Source organism: Buteo buteo, chromosome 1 (genome assembly GCF_964188355.1).
Source record: "Buteo buteo chromosome 1, bButBut1.hap1.1, whole genome shotgun sequence".
Taxonomy (NCBI): Eukaryota; Metazoa; Chordata; class Aves; order Accipitriformes; family Accipitridae; genus Buteo; species Buteo buteo.
Genome location: NC_134171.1, coordinates 29,257,252 through 29,282,137, shown reverse-complemented (window position 1 = coordinate 29,282,137; position 24,886 = coordinate 29,257,252). Strand labels below are relative to the sequence as shown.

Sequence of the window (24,886 nt, the reverse complement as noted above, 5' to 3'; positions counted from 1 at the left end):
AGGCATAGGCCATGGTCCTAAGTCACTAGGATGGCTCACTGGAGAGTTTGTTGATAGCAAAAATGTCAGGAAGGGAGTATTAGGTGAACAAATAGGTTCAGTGGTGTGTATTCATGGAATTTAGAAGCATATGCAGTAATATTCTGTTTGTCTGTCAATCAATGCTTAACAGAAAAAGAACCATATACTAAATAGTAATTATTTTAAAGAATAAAGGATGTTTGTCCAAGATAAATATCAGTACAATTTTATTGGTACTTTTTGAAAAAAAAAAGTAGGCTGCAGTTAGGCAGTAAAGTGGGGGATTGACCAGGAGAGATCTCAAGTGAATGAGATTGAGCGGGATGTTTTTGTTTCAAATGAAGCAGACTCCCTGTTTTGTAATGCTGCTGATATGGGGAGACAGGAAGAAGGAGAGTGAGCGAGGGTTGACATTCTTCCTAGAAAAACATCCTGTAAACTAAGGGAATACGCACTGGGACAAGAGGTATTAGTATCTGATTTTGTTTCTTCCACTCACTGGTGTTTATGCATATGTGTATTTGATAGCCCTTTTTTTCTGTGCCAGGTCTCTCATACTTCTCTCCTAGCAGACAGACTAGTCACCCCTCTGCCATTTCACGAAAAAAAGTTTCAGTGGAGATCTGTGGCAGCGTTCAGCTCCTCACATGAAAAGTAACACGACCGAGCTTGATCTTCTGCCGCACCTGTCTGTGCTTGGCATCACCCCCCCCCCGCCCCAGCAGGCTCCAACGCTGCGAGGCGCTGAGAGAGCAAGACCCGTTCCTCAGCGCAGCCCCAGAAGCCGCAGCGGGGCCCCGCGATGCCCCCCACCGGCTCCTGCGGCCGATGGCTGCCGCTGAGGGCCGCGGGCTCCAGCCCCGCTTTTCCCGCCGGCCCGCTTGCGGGGCTCCGGCCACGAGAGGGCACTGCTGCCGCTGCCGGCGGCCCCGGCCTCCGCGGGGGGCGGGAGCGGGGCCCCGGCGCTGCCGGGGAGGAAGGGGGGCAGCCGGGGCGAGGGACGACGGGCACAGGCCTCGTCTGCTTTGAGAGGAGGGGAAGCGGCGGCGGCGGCGGCGAGGGAGGTATACCCCCGTGTGTTAGCGGGAGGTGGCGCTGGGGGCAGAAGAGGTGGGCTGCAGGGGCTTTCACCTGAGGAGCAGCCTGGCTGCGCGGCTCTAGGCTGTGCCCGGGGGTCCAGGGAGAGCACTGGGCCTCTAGAGCTTTCCTTAGGGAAAGAACTGGGTAAAGAGCAAGGTGGGGGGCTGTAGGGGACGTGCATTTTCCAGCTGCGGGTTATTCTGAATGTACTTGACAGCGTGCTAGGAAGAGGCACGCGTCCCAGATGAACGTGGAATTTGGTTCCTCTTCAGCCCCTCCCTGCACTTGCACAAGCGTGCAGGAGGGTGAAAAAACGCCGAGCCCTAGGCGGCCGCTTGGAAGAATGAAGTGGAAAAGTGCCTTTGTAAAAGCGACTCACTGTATCAGGGGAATTGTTAAGCATTTCAGAAGGCATAGTGTTTATGTTTGCTTGTTTGCATCTTTTACTATTTTCCTAAATAACAAATACTCTTATTAGGCAGCGGGCCTTTGGGTCTTTTCACGTTCCATGCACATCTTTGAAACTGAGCAATTTAATATATTTGCAGTCCCCTGCTCAGCCTAGAAGCCATCCTAATCCTCTCTATTGTTGTTTAACTACATTTAATTTATACATGAAATAAATCTCTTTGTCTCTACCCAGCATTTCTTACTTGATATTTAGTGTTCTGCCACTCCTAGAATCTACAGAGAACTAGTCTGGCCCAGCTTTGTTTGGTAGAAAAGAGTAATATGAGAAGCACTGTGGGGATAGCTGGACAGGATATGTCACATGTGGCACAGAAACAAGAAATTCCCTGCCTCTCTCTCCCTGCCTTGTGCTGCTTATACTAAAGACATTTTCTCTACTGAAGCTATGGTATTCAGTAACTGCATCCCAAGTTAGACCATAGGCTTGCATCTCCCTGATCCCCAGTATCTCAAGCAGTGACCTAATAAATCACTTTGTCTTCTAGCTCAATTTATGTTTACTCATACAAGTTGGAATAGACCCAGTTATATAAGGGGTAATAGCAGTAACAGACCCATGGTAGATCTTTACGGGTATTCGCATCCTCAAAAAAAAGAAATATCAAAACACGTTTAAAACATGATTTTCTTCTGAAGGGAAAATGGTTTTTCAGATTGGCATAGAAGAACATAAACAGTGGTCTCTTAAATCCCAGGCCAGGAGTTTAGCCACTCAGCTGTGTTTTTTTCATGCAAATGCAAGCATGAGTAGACTTATATATGGTAACTATTAATTTTGTTGGTGCACAAGTTCATGCTTGAGAGTGTTTTCTCTTCCAGCGGTAGCTTCTGTTTCTTTATCTCACCTACACCTACGTCTTTTCTCAAAATTAAAGGAATAAAGTGAAAAAAGCTGCCCTAAAATTTTGGCAATGTGGTCCTTATTAAAAAATACATTTTTTTTCACTAGTCAAAATAATCACTAGAGCCATTCAGGTTTTCTTGTGTAGCAGAAATTTAAAATTAAATTTGCAGTTGATGTGGCAAAGTTAGTGACTTACAAGAGAAACACATGGTGAATTTTCACTAAATTTGATAGCAAGAACCTGGTTTTCATCAGTTTGTCTATTCCACCATTGCCGTTTCATATGGGTGCATGGGCATAGATTGGCAAGGAGACCGTTAAGTTTCTGACATATAAGATGTATTGGCTGGAATCCAAAAGATTCTTAAAAGTCATTACTCTCTATATAGAATATAGAGAGATTTTTCATTACAACTTACGTTTATAAGGAGGAAAAAGTTTACTAGCTTTTTATCATTGCATTGCTGCTCTCAGATAACTGTAAGTTTGCCAAAAGCTTCAAATACTTGCGTGAGAATTGTGATGAGGTTCCTAACTCTTATACATTTACCTCTATCTAAGCTTGTGATTTCAATTCCCTTTAATAATTTCATGGCTCCTTATTGCAAGTATTTTGTTTGTAGAGTATCATCTGTCCAAATGCAGTCTGATGAAACAGTGTTCTGTGTAAAATTCCTGGCAGACCTCAAGTATCTTTTGGGATTAATACTGTAATGAGTACTATGAATAACTATCACACCCCCCTTGCACTTCCACGTATCTTTACTCTTTGGCCTTTCAGCAGTGTGGTTTACTTTAGAGTGGGAGATTCCCTCCTTGGAAATAACTACAAAGTCAGCTTTGTTCTAGTGTTTAAATGACGTGTGTGTGCTTCTGGAGTTATGGATGTGTGTACCTTTAAAACTTTAAAGAACAGAAGTCTTTTCAGCTTTGTGCCATTTATGCATCCATTATGTTTTTTTACACCTTGTTGCTTGTAGTTTACACAGATGTTTGTTGTCAAAATTGAACCATGAACTGACCAAGGGGCTAAGCAAGAAGTTACATGCTTAGCCTGTCATGAAGCTTTCAGGAGTGGGAACAATGAAACAAAGCATATCTTAAGATAATTGGCTGAGAATTGCAGCCACTGACTTCCTTTTCAGATCCATCAGCTTCTCTGAAACTATTTTAAAAATTATTTGTGTGGTTATTTCAACAAAAAGATGATGGTAATACGTGTTTTGTTCCATATTGTAATTGATCACTTTGTTTCCAAAAGTACACCTTGCATCTGGTAGCAGCATGTGATTTTTCTCTTTGATTGAAGTTGATCTGCCTTATGCTTCTGCACGGTCTGTTATGGATTATAATAGATAGAGTGCAGCCAGGTGTGGATATAGAGCCATCATTAATATTAAATGGTAAGATCTAAACTCTTGGCCAAAAACTGGAAGGTCAAAGTATTGATACAACAGAAAGTGATTTACACTCACTGTCATCTTTTGCAATCATGTGAACTTCAAGAACAACTTAATGAATACCATGATTTGAAATTGTTATGAGGATGAGAATTTGAGAAAGTGATAAATAGCCCAATATAGTTAAAGATTAATTTAGCCACTAATCCATACACAAAGTCTGTCTTTCTCACCATTATTATGACTGATAATTTAAAAAATCCTAATGATACTCACCAATGAAATAAAATAGCAGAAGTTCAGACTAGAAACTAGGAAAAGCTTTTTCACTGGATGGGTAGTGCAGCAGTAGAACCTGTTGCCCACAGAGGCTGTGGGATCCCTGTCCTTGGGTTTTGCCAAGACTTGGCCAAAGTCATGGATGACAACATGCTGGTGGCAATTTCAGTTGGAGCAGCAAGTTGGCTAGAGCCCTCCAGAGGACTCTTTCAACCAGTATTTCTATGATTATAATGTATAAAAAAATTATTTGCACATAGGGAGTAGAACATGAGCATTTTGCATGGTTGAAAAAAGTTTGACATTACAGCTTGTTTAATGGTATTTGAGAAAATTTTGTCTTAACTTTGTCTTAACTTTCACAGGGAAACTTGTCATTTCTCTCTAACATAAGCAAGTAAACTATGAGCTATAAGAGAGAGCATTGAAGGAAGCTATGCTGTATTTATTAGTGGAATTATGTGAAAGAAATAAATGGACTCTCCATTCTGGGAAGAGCAATTGAAGTATGAGGATTTAAAAATCTCAGTTTGCACAAGCAACTTGCAAGCATCATGTTCATAAGATTTAAATGCAGCCTGAACTGACATACAGTTATAGAAAACTTCACCAAAGTTATGTTAAGCTCTTAAACACCTATATATTAACCTAATCCTTTTACACGTTAAAGAACAGAGTGGTTTTTTGACCTCTAATTGAATCATAGAATCATTTAGGTTAGAAAAGACCTTCAAGATCATCGAGTCCAACCAATTGCTCAGGCTGTGAAAGTTTGTCAGCATTCTTCTTTGTTGACACAACAGTCAAATAGTGTAACTGGAACTCTAAAGAATGGCTCCATTAATGTACATAGCTAGGTTTGTGAGCAGAAGCATTTGGACTCTAGTGGTAGAAATAGAATTGGGCCACAACTGCATGTTTTAAAAATAGGATGCTCAAAAGAAAATTCCAGTGATATAGATGGAGAGTCGGTAGCAGCCGCTCAGAATAAAGAAAGGGCCTAGGAAGTTGTATATCATGTTCTGCAACAGATACTTTGCCGAATGTGCTACCAGATTCAGGAGATCTAGCCTGCAGTATTTCTGGCTAACACAAGTGATGCTTTACAGACAGTGACTATCTATGCTGTAATGAAACAAGCACATACATACCTCTGAAAAACATAGTTGTGGTAATTTTCCATAGGGACAACAATAATTTGTTATACTGATCAGTCCTTAGTTAGCCAGGACTTTATCAACACCCCGATCTTAAGCTCCACCTGCAAACTGCCAACCAGGAAACTGCAGTTTGCAAAGCATAGGTTTCATGTGCTTGGCAGTGTATTGCTTAGCAAGTGTGGTGCTGTATTCTGCTCTTAGTTTCTGGACAGATTTCACAGGGAGGCGTTTGCTGTGTTAATTTTGTCTGAAAGTGAGACGAGCATAAGTTATCATTGTGAGATTTACTTTGAAAGAAAGATCCTAATTTCTGACTGAACAGAAGAGTTAATTTGCCTATTCTAGAAAGGTAATTAACCAGAGACAACTGGGACAGCTCAGGCACAGCCTGTTTCCATGCTGACCTATTCATAGCCTGTTGAGTATCTCAACTATTGTAAGTCTTTTACAAAGCACTGTGTTTTTTTGTTTTGTTTTGAACATAACAGTATTGGTGCATAATTAAATGTTGTCAATCAAGCTAGCATTCATTTTCACTTACTGAAAACACATTTGTTTAAAAAAAAACCCCAAACCAACCAACCAAAAACATCTGGATGCCTGCCTGCGTCCTGTGGAAGCTACCAATTTTTTATCCTTTTTGTTTGTGTGTGGTTTTTGTTTTTTTTTTTTTAACAAAGCCTATCAACAGTACAAAAGTCATGCACATGTTTCAAAACAATAGCAAAATCCCATCCAGCCTAACATGCCATGGAAAATAGTCTCTGATGATAGATATAATCCTAAAATTAATTTCATTTTGTGCCTTTTGTTTATTTAATGGTAGGTTCTTGGAAGTATGTCTCCGATTTCACTAAAGAATCCTGTAATTAGGAAGTGACTAATCAAAATACCAGATCTGGAATATAGGCCAGCTCACACCTCATGGGGGGTAGGTGTTCAGCCTCAGCTTTGGCTAATGAGCTTACCTGCTCTCAGCTGTGCCTGCCCAAGGGATTAAAGAAGCAAGTATGTGTCTCGGCCAAGGGCAGCGTCTGGAAGTGCCTTGGTGAAAGAAGTGGGGCTCCAAAAAATGAGGTGGCTTGATGAAGAGTCCAGCCTTCTGCAGTATTCTTTGGTCAGGAGGACAACTGAGTTAGAATTTATGACTGCATTAAGCTCTGAGCAAGAAGTGTCTGGTACAGACTGGATGTGGTGTTCCACTGTAAAGCAGCTGGTACAGATTGCCTTAAAAAAAATAATCGATGGTAACACTTCAGCTCTGATCTAAAATATGAGTTATGTTTCCCTCATGGCTAATCCCCTCTCTGTGACCTGGGAGATAATGAATTGTTTTTCTCTCTACTGCAGGTGGTCAGTAGCCTTATCACCTCTCCCTCTGGTACCTGTGGAGCACGAGGGGGAGTTGAGAATCACTCATTCCTTTCAAATTGTATAATTCATTAGCTGAACAAAGTTAAATGCAGAGCAATTGTTTTCAGCTAGTCTTGGAGTCTGACTTCTATTTCAAATCTGCAGATGGGGTTTGCTGTTCAAAACCTTGTTTCCCTCTTCCCTATATAAACTATTACGAGTCACCTGGGCTTCATTTAGAGGTTAGGAGTGCTGAGAAGGTGTCCCCATTCTCTTTGCTCAGAGCCATACGGTGCTCTGTGCTTCTTTTTATGCACTGGTATTTGTTGTCACCTCGATGAGCTGACTCAGCTCTGACACTGGCAAAGTTAGCTCTTGGTTGGTTTGGCACCAGAGTTGTTTTAAAGGAAATGGCAAGCACACGCGGTTGAGAGGGAGCAGTATTGTGCCATTGCATCAGTTCAATTGTCTTGTGAAATGTTTTTCTGACTATATCAATTGACCTAAGAAAAGTCATGACCTTCTGTTAGAAACTTAGTCTGATAGTGCCTTGCTTGTATCTTTAGGCTACCATGGCTGTTACCAAAACGTGAGTGTGAGCCCTCAGGAGACATGAGTTTGTCAAATGTCTACCTGTGTGTAAATGTAACAATACTGCTCCTCTTGAGGTTATGTCTTTCTGCTGTATTGAAGCTGTATAAATGCATTCCTGTTAAGCCTTTCTTTAGGGATCGAGACATTACATTTAATGTGTACAGTGCTTCTGATAAACCAGATTTCCCAAAATCTGCAGGATCATTTATGCCCATAATCACCTAAAATAAAAGCTATTAGTGGTTTTATTTAAGTGCATCTTGATCCTTGTTTCCATTTTGTGGTGTGCTGTAGAGGATCTCAGTTCTAGCAAGGGAGAAATTTTATTTTTCCCAGATTGAAGAGAAGCTTTTTTTAACATTGTTTTCCATCCCTTTGTCGTTTTTGCATTTTTGGTACTGGAGGTATCACTGTTTATACACACTTCTGCATTGGCTACAGACACAGTGTTTACCAAAAATCTGTTGACTGTGGTACCAGTCTTGAGACAAATATTTGTCAGCTCCTCAATGACATTTTGGTCTCGTCAAGAGCAACTGTTAGAAATGGTGACCCTGCTGTTGACAGTTGTTTGTAATATTGCGCTTTTACAATAGAGTGTAGAGTTAAGTATTCCCATTGTCTTTTCCTTCACTTCCTGAATGCTTAATGGATTCTTTTAGGTACAAGCTTTCCATGTCCATGGTACAACTAAATAGTCTGTCAGTTGCAAAGGAAATGAGAAGTGTCATGGAATTGATGATTCTGTCACTGGTGAACTTGTTCCTATGCTTGCTGGGTATTAATCTATTTTGGTTTTGGTAGTTCTAGAAAGGCAAAAGATTCCTTTAGATCATGTCAGTGTGGCTGTTACAAAATCTGTGAGGTTTTTTTTTTTCTCTGAAATTTGGTTTTCAAAACACTTTAGATGACTCAAAGCAAAATGCTTTGAATGCCAAACTGGAATTAACCATAGGTTAGTTCTTATAGAAGAAAGCCTACAAAAGATGAGCTGAACAAGCTCATTTAGCTTGACTTTGATTTTTAATTTTCAGAGGCATCAGGAACTTAAATGTATGTTATCAATCTTGGTTGTGGCATTTTTGGCATTTTTAGCATTTTTAATGGAGTCCAGCCCAACACAATTGTTTAACAACCCAAACTTACATGCAAATAGTCATCTTTAAGTGGTTTGAAAAGGAGTTATCTCATTTTGAACAAAAGATCTTACAAACCTAGTAGCTTTAAAGACATCTTGAACTGTCCCAGCCCTTGAATGATGTACATGCTTTCTAAACATAAATAGGATGACCCATCTTTTTCTGTCTTTTTCTGTGCTCTTATATCATACACATTAAAGCTTTGGTACACTTCAGCACAGATATGGAGGATTTACTTACCTACAGTGACAAAAAAAAAAATCTTCAAAACTAAGTTATCTAGCACTTTCTACTATCTTTACATAATTTCTGGCTAATAACTAGTTTTATATATTAATTCGTAACATAGAGTCTACCATGACACAAACCCTTTTATTCTCAAAGTAGATACTTAAGCTAACTGGGCAATATTGTTGTGGACTGATCTTGGATGGCTACCAGATGCCTGCCCAGCTGCTCTCTCACTCCACTTCCTTAACAGGAGAGAGGGAGAAGATAAGATGGAAAAGCTCACAGGCTGAGTGAAAGACAGGGAGATCACTTCCCAATTACCATCACGGGCAAAACAGACTCGACTTGAGGAAAATGAATTTAATGTATTGCCATGAAAAATAGAGTTGGATGGTGAGAAACAAAGGCAAGAACTAAACCACCTTCCCCCCTACCCCACCCTTCTTCCCAGGCTCAACTTCACTCCATTCCCAACTCCTCTACCTCCTCCTTGCTGTGAGTGGCACAGGGGGGATGGGGACTGGGGGTTGTGGTCAGTCCATAACAGTTCCTCTCTGCCGCTTCTTCCTCCTCACACCTCTTCCCTGCCCCGGCGTGGGGTCCCTCCCACTGGCTGCAGTCCTTCCAGAACAGCTCCTGTGTGGGTCCTCTCTGTGGGCTGCAGTCCCTCAGGATAAGCTTGCTCCAGCCTGGGTCCTGCACAGGCTGCAGTTCCTTGAGAACATATCTGCCTGCTGTGGCATGGAGTCCTCCGCAGGCTGCTGAGTGGATACCTGCTCCACCAGGGTCTCTTCCATGGGTTGCAGGGGAATCTCTGCTCCGGCACCTGGAGCACCTCCTCCCCTCCTTCTCTCACCTCAGTGTTCACAGGATTATTTCTCACACTTCCTTTTTTCTCACTCTCACTCCCCTTTGCAGCATTTTGCCCTTTTTTAAACATGCTTTACCTGAGGGGCTGCCATCATGGCTGAGGGGCTCAGCTGTGCTCTGCAGTGGGTCCATTGGGACTGGCTGGAACTGGCCATGTCTGGCATGGGGCAGCCCCGGCCTCTCCTCGCGGAGTGCACCCTGCAGAACCGCCCATTGTCACCTATGCCCGATACTGAGAAAGCTGGGAAAAACAGGCAAGTTTTGTTGGGCATAATCCTCTCACTAAATCATGTAAGAGGAAGCAAAGCCCAGGGAAATAAAGTGAGAGAAATCATATCTAATTTTTATTTTATTTATCAGAAATAAATTATATCCATGAGAGACAAAACAGTAGTTAATACAGAGAAAGCTTTTGGCTGGAGGGTGGTGTGATATGTTTTAGCCATTAGTGGAACCGTCAAGACCAGAAGGGTCATAAACCATCATAATCTATCAGCCGAATTTACCTTTGATAGAAATGCTAATAATACTTTATTCTGTGTCAGGTGTTGTAATTAAATAATATCTTTTCCTTCAGACCTTACTTTTCTTGTAGTGTTAAAGACTATGAGTATGACACCACTACTACTTTGATTTTATTTATCTTTTATCATATAATTAGTTTCTTAAATTTCTTAAGATCTATTGTCCTGCATTTAACTTTACTTTTCCAAGGGGTTAAAAGAGCACCTAACTAGTGCTCTTTCTAGTTGTAGAAATGTTGGCATTTTTCCTCCAAAATGTGTATGTATCCTTTTTATTTTCTTCAGTAGTGTAATATGACTCTGTGCTGTTCTGTTAGGATTTGTTGGCGTTTTCTGTTACCGTATAATGTGTCCTGGAAGAGAACAAATATGCAGCTTTTCTTGGAGTGTGGAAAAAATGCAAGGAAGGGCCTGAGAATGTGTTTAGAAGGGAACACTCACCCAGCGTACACCCTCGGCAGCCATGCTGTCCCTCGTATCAGGAAACAGAGGCTGCCATGAGTTGTGGAAATCATGTTTTCAAGCTAGCATTCATGTGAAAAAATTGAAGAGACTATGCTTTTGTTGTGAAATAGTTAATTTTAACTCCTGATACTTGAACTAAGGAGAAAACAGTTTGTAGATTTCCCTGCTGGGCAGATTCTAAAAGATAGATCCTAGCATCTATTGAAGTGTGTCAGAAGAAAATCACTTATTGGGTGCCTTCCCTGAGCTATGGAGAAAACATCTGAAATGCAGTATCAGATGTTCAGTCCCAAGTGGACTGTACATGAGAAATTCATAGCTGCAGGGAGGCCAAGAAAATCTGTCCATCTTCTGTTTTAATTGAAAGGAAAAATGTACCAAGATGTCATAGTAAATTAAAAGAGGTATTAAAATTTTTGAAGATAGTAATGAGTTTTGGAAAAAAGCTTTGCTGAAAAGACCAGATGCTAGGTGGAATGCCATGCTCCTTTGATCTGGAGCAGAAGTCCATGACAATCCGGATATTCAATAGCAACAGGACAGAGAAGGTAAAAAAGGCATTCTATAGCTGCATACATCTCACATGTGAGATTGTGAAATCAAGCAGAGTCACAAGATCCTTTTAAAGTCAGGAGAACATGGCAACTTGGGATTGGAAAAAAATTGATTTGCTAAAGGTCATTCCCAAATCAAGAAGTCTGCAAATTGCTACTGTAGGCAAGTTAGACAGATTTCTAAGTTAGAATGGATAAGTTTGGTTTGGTTTTGCTCTTTTTAATGGGATTCCTAGAAATTTTCAAGCCATTTTAGGATTAAAGGTGAGATTTCATTCCATGTTGGTAGAGCTTTTGCCATGAAAAAGCCAGGTGAATATTGCCATTTTTCCTTGGGTTTACTGAGGCTTTACCAGTGAACTTATGGACTGCAACTGTGCAACTTAGTACTGAGAGTGTACTGAGCTAAGTTCTGTAACGAAGTGGGTGGTGATTACTGCTGCAAATTGAACACTGTTGCATTTTCCATAAGCTACTTAAAGATGTTTTGTAAAAGTTGCTCTGATTAAAAAGATTATTTTATATATCAGCAAACTTGACCTGGGATATGAAAATCTGGCTGTATACTTTCCTGTTTAAGCGCTCTCATATACCATGTTATGCTTTGCATACCTGAGACAGAGGCTTATTTTGCAGATTATTATGACAATCCTAGTAAAAACACACCCTAGCTAGGATCTAGGCCAGTTCACATTAACTTTAACTGAAGGCATCATTTAACTGCATTACATTTAAAATGGCTGATGCCAGGAGCAAAGGTCCCAGATTGGGTTTTATAGTGCAAGTTACAAAACAGATGCATTCAGAATGCAAAGCTGCACCAAATTTATTAATCCATTTTTAAAGTAAAGATGTTCTTTCATTTCTCATCAGACAGGAATTGAGTCTGATGGTGCAATTAAAATATTCCTAACCCTTTCAAAATGCTTTATGGTGCCGGGCAGTGATGACACATTCTGCAAAAGCACTGCTTCAGCTGCTGTGGGCGGGCTCTGATCTTACCTGCTGGTTCCTGCCACTGCACTGCCCCTTCTCTTGTTCTAGAACAAATGTTTTTGCTGCCAGAAAGCTATTCAACCTGATGATCTGATGCAAGTGAAATAGTTGGCGTTTTCTCTCTTTCTCTCCTCCACCCTGTGCCCACCAAAAGATTAAAAAGTGCGTCAGGAGAGGAGAGGAAAGGCTGTTTTTTCCAGGCAGGTTAACATCCAGAGTTAGTTCATTGCATGGCCTCAAAAACATCCAGAAGTGACAACCACTATTGCGTGAGGAATCGTGACCTTATTGTTATGGGGATGGTTAAGCATTTTAAAACTAAAATGATTAATTAAGCTTAAGCTGCAGTTCTGGTTGCATTTCTTTGGGGCTGCCATAAACATTGCTTTTTGAGGAGGAATGTAGGTAGTTATTTTCAGTCAGCTCAGTCCTCTAGTCCAGTTCATTTTATGCAGATGCAGTCCATAAGTAGTGCAATCTGGGAACAATCTGAAGAGAAGAGAGGGAAAGGGAATATGTGTTGTTTAGATTAGTTTCAGCAGCACTGAATATGAAACTGTAGACTTGCATTGCAATTGTTGGAGTAGAAGGAAGCCCTTTTTTACCAATTCAGTCCATCTGGCAATAGCCGGCGATAAACAGAAAACTCTTAATTTAGATGAATGTCAGAAATGAGCCATATAATTAGGAACCATGCTGTTCTGATCAACAGCTTTTTCACATGTTGTTATTCCCATTCACTGCTTGCCCCCCCCCCCCCCCCCCCCCCGGTATTGCTGAAATGAGTTTATGTGCCTTGTATTTGCCATAATTAATGAATCTTTACTGGAGAAAAGAAATAAATAGGTTGAGGCTTTTCTCTGTATTCGGCATTTGTCTTCTTCTCTGGTCTGGTTCCTGCTTGGTTTGTAACATGTTTAGTACTCGTATGTTATACCATCAGTCAGATTAGTATTGTGGCACTGCAGGGCCACATAGTTTATAAAATGCACTTAGCTTGTACATATGGAGCAGAACTTAGCAATTTGGTAGAATAGTTATGTGTTTTGAGGTTTACTGCATTCTTTTCTTATATCTGTGGCTGTTTGTCAGTGTAATTACTCAGATGTTCTGTTTATTTAAAAAAAATAAAATACTGTTATTCTTCCTAAAATATATTTTTACCTTATCTCTTTAATCTTTTTATTTAAATACCTACTCCTCATTAAATAAACAGTCCCCTTTGCTTGTATTTTAAATAGCTTTTCTCCTACTTCTAATGCCCTTTAAAATAATTGCTTGCTCTGTAGAATGCTGTGTCTGTATCACTGTTTGCCTACATACAGAGTAATTTGGCATGGAGCAGACTTGCCTGTCTGAAAGATATGTTCTGTCTACCACAAGGTATTGGGCTTGATGCAAGAATTAATGGAGAGACTTGTTTTGTGCAAATGATCAGGATAGAGAAACTTTCAGTTTTCTTCTGGTCTCAGTTCAGGTGAAACAACCTTGCTCTGAAATAATGTGTTACTCAAAGTATGACCAACTTAGGCAGCTGTGTGGAATTTGAGAGGTCCCCTGCAAAGCAGTAAGGATACGTCTGCCTGTTGCTGGGTGAGAGGTCTGTGGGCTAGCTTGGAGAGGGCTGATGCTGTTCTTCAGCTCATTAGTCCTGTGCAGAACTAAATGTGTATGAACACAAGGTAGCTTTCCTTAATTTACTGGAGAAGGTTTTTGAGACCGTAGGACTTGTTACTACTGCAGGGACAATCTGGGATGTATATAACACTGTGATACAACAATTGCTATTACCCTGTAACTATGGGTTTTGACTCAGAGGTGTGGATGGTATGAGATGCTCACCTGTAATTTACTTGCTGGGTGAATGATGGAACAAAAAATAGAAGAGGTGGATTGAGGACCCATGTTAAAAAGGCAAGGTTCTAACCCAGGTACCTGCTTTCCAGAAGAGTGTTCCAGGTTATGGCTGTACCTGGGATTAATACTGAACTGATATCCTTTTACAGGAATGCAAGATTCATGGAACTACTGATGGATCATGATTCTGTTGCAAGGATAGGTCCCGGGTTCACTCCCTCCTTCCATCTCTTTTTGTTTTAAAAATTCTTGTATAATTGCTATAAAATTCCATCAGCCATGAATGTTGCATTCAGTGCTGTGTTGTCCAGCCACTGACTACTCCTAAAAGATCAGATAGCTCCAAGGAACCATAGCCGTTGTCTGTCAGGATTGTGTGCATTTTAAAAGGTCTGAAGCAGCCCATGCACATTAGCTCAGCCAAAATGTCACTGCTTCTTGGCCCATGCCATGGCAGGGAGCATTTTGCAATTGTGCCTCAGGAGACACATGAAGATTTTGTGAATCATTTTGTTGAAGTTCCACTTGTGTAAGCCCTGTGTGCCCCCCCCCCCCCCCCCCGCCCCGCATTTAGGATAATTTGATTTATTTAAATAACTTCAGTGCGAAATTTTTGCCAGTGGAGGAGACCCAGAATTTTGTGTGGGTATGTTATCTTCTTATCACAACAGTTACTGAAAATGTAGTCCCAGCATCAGCAAAAGAACATAGGCAAGAGATAACTGTGAGGAAGTTAGTTTAAAGAATAACTGCTGTAAAGCTTCAATATTTTTAATCTTTAAATCAGAACTTTTGTGTTTTCTTGTTAAACTTTCCCAAGCAATAAAAATGTTATTAAAAAAAAAAATCTTTGCACTACAAATAAATGGCAATGAGTTTGTTCAAGTACCAAATATAATGCAAAAAATGGAGGGAGATTTTACATTTCTATAGCAGTCAAGATACCGTGCAAAAGTCACAAAGTGAGTAGTCATTAAAGAGATGGCATCTTTTAAAAGAAAACTTTGTGATTCTGAAGTGAGTTTCCTTCCCTTCCCTCTATCTTTTTTCCCTTTCCCCCGGAAAGCTGTTTTAGTATCACCAGATTTTGGTCTCACAGCCTAACAGGTAGATTTGATGATCATCTTGGTAGTATTTTTCAAAAATACCTGTACAACTTCAGAGCAGAAGTTGCACTGAAAATCATTGGCATGTGGTACTAACTCATATAGTCACTTTTGAAAACTGCGCTCTGCAGTTTTGAAAGTTCTCTTAATTTGGAGGCTCACCACTTTTTTGGTCATCTCCCAGAATTTACTTTTAATTCTGAATGGAGAGTCTGTCCCTGAATTGTATGGAAAAATGTGATTCCTGGATGAACAGATCTATTAGTCACTGTACTATGGGAGTGAGAAGAGATTGTAGCAGAAAATGGGTGTACACTGGTGCTAAGATTTCTCGTTGGCAGTATTGGGAGAGGGGGAAATCTTAACATGGGGACTTGTGGACATAGATTTAGCTTGATTAGAATGAGGGGAGAAACTTGCTGTAATTTCAGTGGGGCAAGATTCAATTCCTTAGTTTTTGTTGAGATTTCTGGAGAGGCAGAAGACCAAGAGGCGAACTTTAAGTATACTCATCAGGCACTGAAAAAATAGGGATTGTTTTTTACCAAGTTTAGATAAAATTTGTAACCCACCTTTTTTTGTCCATCCCTTCAAAGGCGTTGCAACTTGAAAAAGCTCTAATGAAATCTTTCTTCATTATGCTTTGCTTTCCCTACTTTTATGTGAGGTTGTATTAGTCCATAGATACCAGAATTTGCCACTAGTGGATTTAGACAGCGAAGACTATGTCTAGACTGACAGGTGAGGAAGAGACAGACTTGCCGAACTCTTAATGCTGCATCCTGTGTGCTTTACAGCCCCAGCTTCTATCAAGTCGGGAGTTCGAGTGTGAATGACCTTTGGAAGAAGACAGTCCCAAAATGCCTGATGGGAAGGATCTACCCCATTTGGTGTTACCTATGTCCAGTTTGCTCAGATAATGAGAACAGGAGTGCTAAGGCTTGAAGTGTGCTCAAGCGTTTTCCCCCTTCAGAAGGCTAGAGTTGGAATAGTCATTTAGCATGAGTCTGATTAGTTCACAGCATGATTAGTGGCAGAGTCTGGTCTTGAGAATAGGCTGAGGTCCCTGCTTATTGTACAACGTGGATATGCTCCGAGTGTGAAAAAAATGCTGCTAAGGCCTGACTAGGTGGCCTAGAAAGGCCTTCATCAGAGTAGGGAGCTGTCATAAGTACTAGATTTTAATAGTTTGTTCTTGATGAAAATTCTGAATTTGGTGTATGGCTTGTGAAACTCTTAAGAACTTAATGTAGTAAATTAACCCTATGATCATGCATAGCTGAGTGAGCCTACTGCACGTGACAGGGCGTTAGCAGAGAAAGGTTGCTCTGGTAGGTCAGGACTGAGACAACAGTTTAGGACAGGGTAGGTGTTCAACCTGTAAAATCATGTAATTCTGTGTTGATAGGATAGAGAAGAAAGACTGTGAAGGTAAAACTATCACCTTGGGGAAAACAAGTAAGCAAGTTGACAATAAATAGGAAAGTCCAGCTGCAAAGTAGAATGGTAGCAAAAAGAGAAACTTTTTGGCACCACCAAAACCAGAGCAGCTTCAGAACCCAATCATCCTTAATTGTTTTGTATGACTTCCATTCTTAGTTTCAGCCAAAGTTGGCTGTATCCAGGCTATTCTTTTGGTGTGTTCATCCAGGCTGTGTCAGAAAGAAATCTGTTTTGTTTTATTTCTAGTCCAGTTTTGTAGAGAGTCAGAGGACTGTGAAAATATCTAAGAGTTTATTTGGTTTTTCAAACTAAGCTACCAAGCTTCTCCAGATTCCTTTTTTTCTTGGATACTTATTTTTTGACAGTATTATGATAGCATTACGGAATGTCATCTTATCTGTGAGGTTCAGGCATTGCTTATATATTATATGTACTAACCAGTCAATTCAATGTATGCTTTGAACCAACTATTAAATGGTGGTACTTTTGTTCTAAATATATTGTTTTGATTTCACAGGTGCCTGCATAAATATCACCAACAGCCAGTGCCAAATGCTGCCATATAACTACACCACTATAACTTCAGTTCTTTCTATTGTCAAAAGTAATGAAATGGAAAAGTTCCTGAAGTTCTTCAGTTATCTCAATCGTCTCAGCTGCTATCGACACATCATGCTGTTTGGCTGTAGTCTTGCTCTTCCTGAATGCATCAGTGACGGTGATGACAGGTATTTGGGAATGAAAATCAGTCAGTGACTAGAGCCAATTGTGATAAAATACTCTCTGTCTAATCAGACAAGGGAAGATCCAAACTAAGCCTATGACCATCTCATTGCAAAACTCCTGTCTGTCAAAGCTATTCACATTTCTGCCATGATAAGCTAACTGTGATAGAGTTCTCTTAGAAAAAATATTGCCACTGTATTGAATAAAACTGTGATATTAGGTCAGTCAGGCTTATTTTCTTAAAAAGGGCTCCCCAAAATTCTTGTACCTTATTTCTCCAGTCTGGATGTGCCGAAATGGAATGCTTTGTAACAACATAAATGCATTGGATATTTTAGTATTGGCATAAAGTGTGATGACTGTTAGTTAAATTAAACTTCAAATTTTGGTAGTCCTTCAGAAAAGTTAATATTTTAAATATATTTTATGGTATTAGATTAGCAGGATGTATTCAGACTGACATAAACTGTTTTGGAAGCTTCAGAACCATGTCTTGTTTTCTACATTTATATAATTACACAGCATTAGTATCATGTGCATGCACGTTTTTCATTGAGTTTGATTTGAAAAAAGATCAGTGAGTTTAACAGTGCTAAAATAAAAATGCAGCACAAAAGGGGAAAAAAGAGAATGATTTTTTTTTAAATATGTACGCAGTCTCTGATGTTTCTGGAGGGGGAAAGAGACAGAGTAGATTTCTTTCTCCTTATTTTCATTTCTCCTTATTTCCATTTCCTTCACTCTGAAACTCAGTGGAAGAGAACATGGCAATTGAATAAGTGATTCAATTAACACAATAACAACCAAGAAGCCAAAAGCTGTGCAGTTTGGAACGGATAGGATGCTTAAGAAAAAAAGTTCTACGAGATGAGGCAGGCTGGTCTAAAATACAGTTGCCAATGAAAGGTACAATCCCACTCCAGGCAATATATGCCTGCCATTTCCATTGCACCAGAGTGGTTCCTGGGTTGGTCAATTAAGCTCACTAAACTGACAGAAAATTAACTCAGAAGAAAAGTGTATAGATGATTATATGGATAGGATTAGGGTGGAGTTAAGGCAGCATGGGTAATGGTGGAACAAGACTGACCATTAGACTGGTTGAGCTGTTTAATCCAAACACACCTGTGTGCATGTCTCTGTTAGACTACCAAGAACTTTTTTCATTTAACCCTTTCTATTCAGTGCATGATTAATTGTAGCCCCCCCCAACTCCAGTCCAATTCCAGTTAAAGAATCTGATAACATACAGCCTTAAGCTACCTGCTGTCTCTAGAAATCATAGAACAAAATAAAAAAAGTGGGTTTAGGTAATAAATTGATGCATTTAAATATTAAACAACAGAAAAGGCCATTTCTCTTTTGCTTCTTTTATTCTGCCTTGTTTGGAGTTTGACTTTCACAAACCTTTTGAGAGTGAGTGGTGAATGTCAAAAGTGCAAAGGTCATAAATCAATCAGATAGGATTGTGAAAGGATAACATTTTTACCTTTTCTTTTCCATTTCTTTCCTGAAGACATCTTTCTTGCAGGGCTTACATTATGACAGCTGCCTTGCTAATTTAAAATTAATAGAGGTTGTTAAACTAGTGATTGGAACATGCAGGTTTTTGATCTGGTTTTGGGTGGCAACCAAGATACTTTGAGATTCAAGAGTTGGGGTTTTTCTTTGTATGTGTGTGTTTTGTTTTTTTTTTTCACAGCAGGAACCTTCTCCCATTATTTTTTTATGTCAAAGCTGAATCTGGATTACCATGTCCTGGTTTATGTTCTGGAGGTCACAATGCCTCCCTCTATTTTTATTTTAAAATCTTTTTTTGTGGAAACTGTTCTGGCCCCTGCAGAAGAAGAAGAAAGTCAAACGTGAGACTGTAAATGATGCAGGATTATGTTAGAATCTGACTTCACTTTAAGTAATCATATGTCTCCAGAGTGTGTCATGGGTGACACTGAAAATGTAGGCTGAGTGGCAATCACAGAAAGAACCATAAGGGTGTATTGACAAAGTGCTGATTTGTTAAATCTACTTGCTAAACCTGAGTTGTTCTAGTTTAACATCCGCTTTCTTCTTTAAAGAGAATACCTTTTTCTGTAGGCAACTGAGTGATTTTTGTGATTACTGTTTTTCTTGTAGCACCCAATTATTGCGGGCAAACAGATGTATTTCACAGCCAAGAATAATGATTTTAAGAAGCATCATATCTGCATGAAGTAGTTATTTAACACTTTCCCTTCCTGTCTCACCACCTTCCCACCCCCTCCAGTAACTCCTTTCAGTGAGATCTGGAGAAAGCTCTTTGTTGGTATGAAAAGCTCTTGGTATAATAGGGGGAAGTTACTTTGTATGTGTTGAGTGCAGATATGAAAATGGAAGAGACAGGCCTGGTTTAGGTCTATTGAATAGGGGAATCTGGGAAGTAGAAGCATACTGAAGGAGAAGCAGAAGAGCCACTGTGGAAGGACTCTGATGACGAATGGGGATATGTCCGTATGCTGTAGCTCTTTTTTGGGACTATGGTTGTTTTTAACATACAGTATCACAAAACATACACTAGTATGGAGAACAGTTGTTACTGACATTGTCACTAGTTCCTCCAGTCAATTACAGCTGTTTCGTTCTAATTGCCAGTGCATCTCTGATCATAATTTTTCATCTACTGATACTTCTTTGTTTTATAGAGCACTTGTTTCAAATTTATGTAAAGCATAATTTGACAAATGCTGCTTAAACAGTAGAGAAGAAATGAAACTCATGTGATGCTCAGATGTCTATTCTTAGGTATTGTCGAGAGAGTCTGTGTTGGCAGCTGCAGCCATGGGAGCATTAATTATAACAATGCGTTACAAGAAGCAACAAGAAGGAAAGTTACAAACACTAATCTTTGGCATCCAGTGTGCTGTCATTACATAGCTTTGCTCTGATATTTCAACTTACGTCTGTTTCACGTTTATCTTTCATGTGTTCATAAACATTGTATTCATTGACACTTGAAGGAGATGAAGTTTCTAAGCAAAGAGCATCTTCAGTGTTTGTGTAACACACAGTGTAGTTAGGTACTGGGATTTCTGAAGACTACAATACTGTTGCTCTTAAAAGTTGTTCTTCTGTATCTTACCGCAATGAAAATAATGTGTGGTAGTAAAAATATATTAATTTAAAAAACTGTATTTAACTCCAGCAACTGGACATAAAATCGGCTAGCCCTGCTCTTTTAAGAAAATACATAACAGTACCTTTAAAATACTACTTTCCACTGAAGGTAAAGTTTCAAAGTACAACTAAAACCTGTGTGAGAATGGAACGTGTAAATTTTAAGTGCAGTGAGACTTTTTGCTTGCTTATTACTCGCTCATAATTTGGATAGTAAGAGACTGTTTGTTTAAAGGCATTATGAAACTTCTTCTTCCTTGGGTGAGTGGATAAGATCTTTCTGATACGACTTCAAAATCAGACTTAAAAAACCTGTCTTAACACAGTTCAACAGCACTGCTAAGAGAACATTACTCAGTCCTGATAAGGACCACCAGTAATGCAAGAACATCTTAAACTAGTTAATGTGCTTAAATAATGACTTCTAAAACATTCAAGGTAGTAACTTTGTCCTTTTGGGAAGTATTAGTCTGCAATCTATTACCACCAAATGCAACACTAGTACTTTATTTGTTGTAAGAAAGATCTGTCCTCAGAGTTGTTGGTCCTGATTAATGGTTTAAGCTAGTGAATACTACTTTACCATTGGGAGACACTAAGAGTGGGCCAAAGGTCAGTTATTACAACATAGTGGATGTTTATTTATAGTAATTCACTTGCATTGGATTCTGCAAGTCCTACAGACTTCAGCTACTGCATTCAAGAAGACCAAAAAATATCTTTACAAAGTTAGTGTGCAGTGTTTTCAGATTTTTGAAAGAAAAAAGGGTGTATTTTAAAGCCAAAATTAATGTAAGATTTAAAGATTCAAAATCAATAGAGAAGTTCATAGTTGGTCAGCCTGTAACTATGTAGTGCAGGCAGACTCATTGAACGATGCTTTCTAATATTTCTTGCACTCTGAATACTCATGTTTCATCAAAAGTCTTGGTAAAATAGGCAAGGCATATAACATCCTGAAGGCCTATGTACATGGCTTATTTCAGACTTTTTATGCTGGGAACAAATTTGAAGGTTATGGATTCTCATAATACCTGTTCGCTGTCATGCTGTCTTCTAAAGCAGAAACTAATAGCTTGAGTACTTCCACTAATCCTCTGTGTAGAAGTGTATTCCAGAAAGCTGAGGAGATGCCTTCCATTGATAGATCCCCAGAGTCTCAAATCTTTGGAGGTCAAACTTAATTTAAGCTCTGCCTAGAAAATAGTATTAGGGGAATGAAAATTAATAAGTATAATGTGCTCTAGAGGTAAAATGCTAATGCACCTTGCATTTCTGTATCTGTTTACTCACAGTGTTTTTCATGTCAGACATCTTTGAAAATAAAGCTGTGAAGTGGTTTGTCTTCAGTTAGGGCTCAAAGAGTCTGTCTGAGATGATGGCTTTTTATGCTGGATGCTGTACAAACATGCGCTGAGGGGCAGCCTCCTGCTTCTGAAAGTTTATAGTCCAGCTGAGCAAAAGAAGTAAAGGATAGGAAGAGAAAGTAATACTGTCACATTAATAGCTAGGGAAGCCACGACTGAGCAAGAAATTTGCGGTAGAGCAGACAACTGAACCTGTAACACTTACATCCTGTGTCTTTAGTTACAACATTATTTTTCCTTTTGATTAAAGTCTGCAAATTCATTTCACTCATTATCATTTATTCACTTTAGTTGTGGTCTAATACCTACTGAATGTAAGAGGAAAAAACTGCATAATTTGACTTCTTGCTTTTTTGATTTTTTAAAATTTTTTTTTTAAACTCAGATTCATTCTGAAGGAAAAATAATATAATGAAGGGAAAATGCTTTCTTTGCTTTTCAGGCTCTTTCATACAAAGCAGTTTGTCACATTAATGTCTATACGTAACAAACAAATACTTTTGTTGTGGTGTAATATCTGTGCTACACACAACAGTAGTCAGGTAAAGACTTGTAGAGAGCCAAAGAGATCAGAACAGGGCTACATGGTATGTTGGGAGCAGGGCATATTAACTAGTGAAAATCAGGTTAATAGGGGAAGGGTTCTAAGAAGCTGTGGATAGTTTGTATGCAGACAAATATCCTTTGAAGAGCTGCTCTGTTACGACTCGTTGTGGCAGATTTGATTTTGTGGGTTTGTTTTTTTTCTTGTTCATTGTCTTCATCTATTTTCTGTAATTTATAGAAAGGAAGAAAATAAAATGTCTCATTTTCATTATGGACATAAACTAGGATGAAATATTAGGTCCAAAAAACAAATCCAGAAATTTTTGTAGTGTCTTTTATTATAAGCCGACAATAGTTTAAAACATATTTGTGGTGAGATACAAGGAGAGGAGAGGAAGGAGAGGAAGAAAATTTCTTTCAAGTCCTCTTAGAATATGGAAAAGAATCAAACTTTCATAGAGTAAGGGATCTCTGTCTGTCATGTTTTGTATAACCCATGAATGACATTAATGATATGCCTGTTTCCCTTTTCCTGCTTTTGTGAACTGCACTCTAAGCTTATCTAAGTTGTTTGTTTCTCCTGCTTGCACTGAAATTAATTTTTATTTGATTTTCTTTTATAACAGCGTACATTTAGACCTTTAAAAATAACAAGACATTATATAAAAACTATTTTTAGAGTTAATTGAGGCCTTTGAAGTGTTTGGGAGAAAAAGTTAACTGATTCACATAGATCTTGTTTACATAGCTAACGACAGTTTTTATTTTGAGACTTTGAACAGGAAGCTATCAGCATATATTTAAGTCAATATCTATTATGCAAAGTCCATAATGGGTTTAATTGTGTATGAATGTTGTATGAATATGTATGAGTTTGGATAAGCAATCCTCCACTGGCATGTTTCAGTCTTGTTTTAATCTACCTAATTTTGGTAACAAAAGCAGGTAAATATGCCAAGATAAAATAGCACCTGCTAGGAACTCTGGGTAAGCAGTCTGATAGGTAGTCTGTGACATGGCTGCTATGCTATCTTTTTATAATGCATCTGTGTGGAGATGTCAAATTATAGTTGCACAGACAACTTTGCCATTCTGCAGCTGCTAAGAAATGTTTAAATATTACACACTCATGAAGTTACAGTTTCAGAGTAATTTTTGAAGTAACTGTGTTGAGAAACCCTTCTGGAAGGACATTTAGAATGCCCTATCGTAATCCTATCTGCGATGGTTTTATTAGAATTGGTGCTATCCAGTTTAAAAAGTTAAGCTACCTCATTGGTGATGATCGCTTACCAGTCGTCTGAGGAAGAAAGTGGGATGATTTTCTCCTACCCCCCCTCTGCCTTGTCTTTTTATGTTCTTCTCATGACTCCATCCAGTGTATTTCTTGTCATGACCCAAGCATATGGGGTGGAGGCTGCTTTCAGATGCTTATAAAGTGGCTACCAGTTGTTTCCTGAGTTTGCAGTCTGACTTTTCACACCCTCTGGGAGTTGCTTCATCCTTTTAATATGCTTTCTTTTTAATGGTGCCTCTTTAGACCAAGCAATTTAACATGACTCAAAGAGGCTATTCCAGCTGGAGTTTTGGCAATGGTTGTCTGTCAAGGAGATCCATCTATTCTATTCAGCAGTCTTCAAACAGAAGATTATAAACTTGAACTTTCTAATCATGAATAAAGCAGAGGTGATGTTCAGTGGCTGAAGTGCTTTATATCTAGAATGCTTGAAATCGCATGTGTTTTGTTTTAAATGTTGCCATGTCTTGGCTTTGAGCCCTTGGGAATCCAACAGACTGATGATGTACACTTGCAAAATCTGTCTTTGAATACATAACTGAGTCATAATTCAGCCCTCAGTTTTTAAATCTGGTTCATGTAAGCACAATTGTGACTTGAACCACAGAACCTTGGAGATTCAGCTAATGAAAAACATGTATAGTCAAATCCTTTCAAAAGTGAACACAAAAATTTAGAGAAGAAGAGAGTGTGATAAAGTTGTGAAGGCTTTCCCACACAAATAGTGTGCTTGATCTGCTGCTGATAGTCATTTTTCTGTCTGCCACTGTTGATTTAAAGCATTCTACAAAGGAAATTGATATAATTGTTATTGTTTAGCAGAAAAACTGAGGAACACGCAGGATATGTGTTACTTGAGAAAGCCCAGACCAGCAGAACAAATGAATACTTTTTTCTTTCGTTGTGCCCTTTGTAGCAATCAATATGCCTTCCAATAGCTGTAATTTCACCAATAGCTATAATAATAGTAATTGTATGGTCTAATTCTTTCAGAAGTAAAACGTTGAAGATAGAGTGGCTAATGGCAGATAGTCAACACACCATGAGAAACATATAGTAAAGTGTTTCATGCACAATGTAAATACTCAGTCTCAGCTCCAGCCTACCCTCAAATTGATAATGCGCTAAATCAAGGTGAAATAGAACTGATTTACAGCAACAAAAAGTGAAATGGCTGGCAGGTGTAATACACAGGGTAGAGATTCAAAGTAGCAAAAATGTCAGCTTATGGTATCTGTAAAATAGCACTAAACAGTTCCTGTGTACTTTTGGAAATGTTTGTGTACAATAACAGATATCATATGCAAGGTCATGATTGAAACCATGTTGCAGTGAATGTGCTGAACATACCTGAATTCTTTTCCTAAATAAAAGGACAGTGAATGAAATCAGAAATAGTTCAAACAGAAAATG

General features: G+C 39.1%; 1 protein-coding gene across 6 annotated transcripts in view; it reads left to right on the top strand.

Annotated features, from left to right (window-relative positions):
- Window positions 1-24,886, top strand: part of CORIN (corin, serine peptidase) — a 167,263-nt gene that overhangs the window by 34,277 nt on the left and 108,100 nt on the right. For all 6 annotated transcript variants that reach the window (XM_075025355.1, XM_075025331.1, XM_075025366.1 and 3 more), the window contains exon 4: window positions 16,905-17,115. In XM_075025355.1, the coding sequence (XP_074881456.1) occupies window positions 16,905-17,115 (211 nt within the window). The remainder of the gene's footprint in view (window positions 1-16,904; window positions 17,116-24,886) is intronic.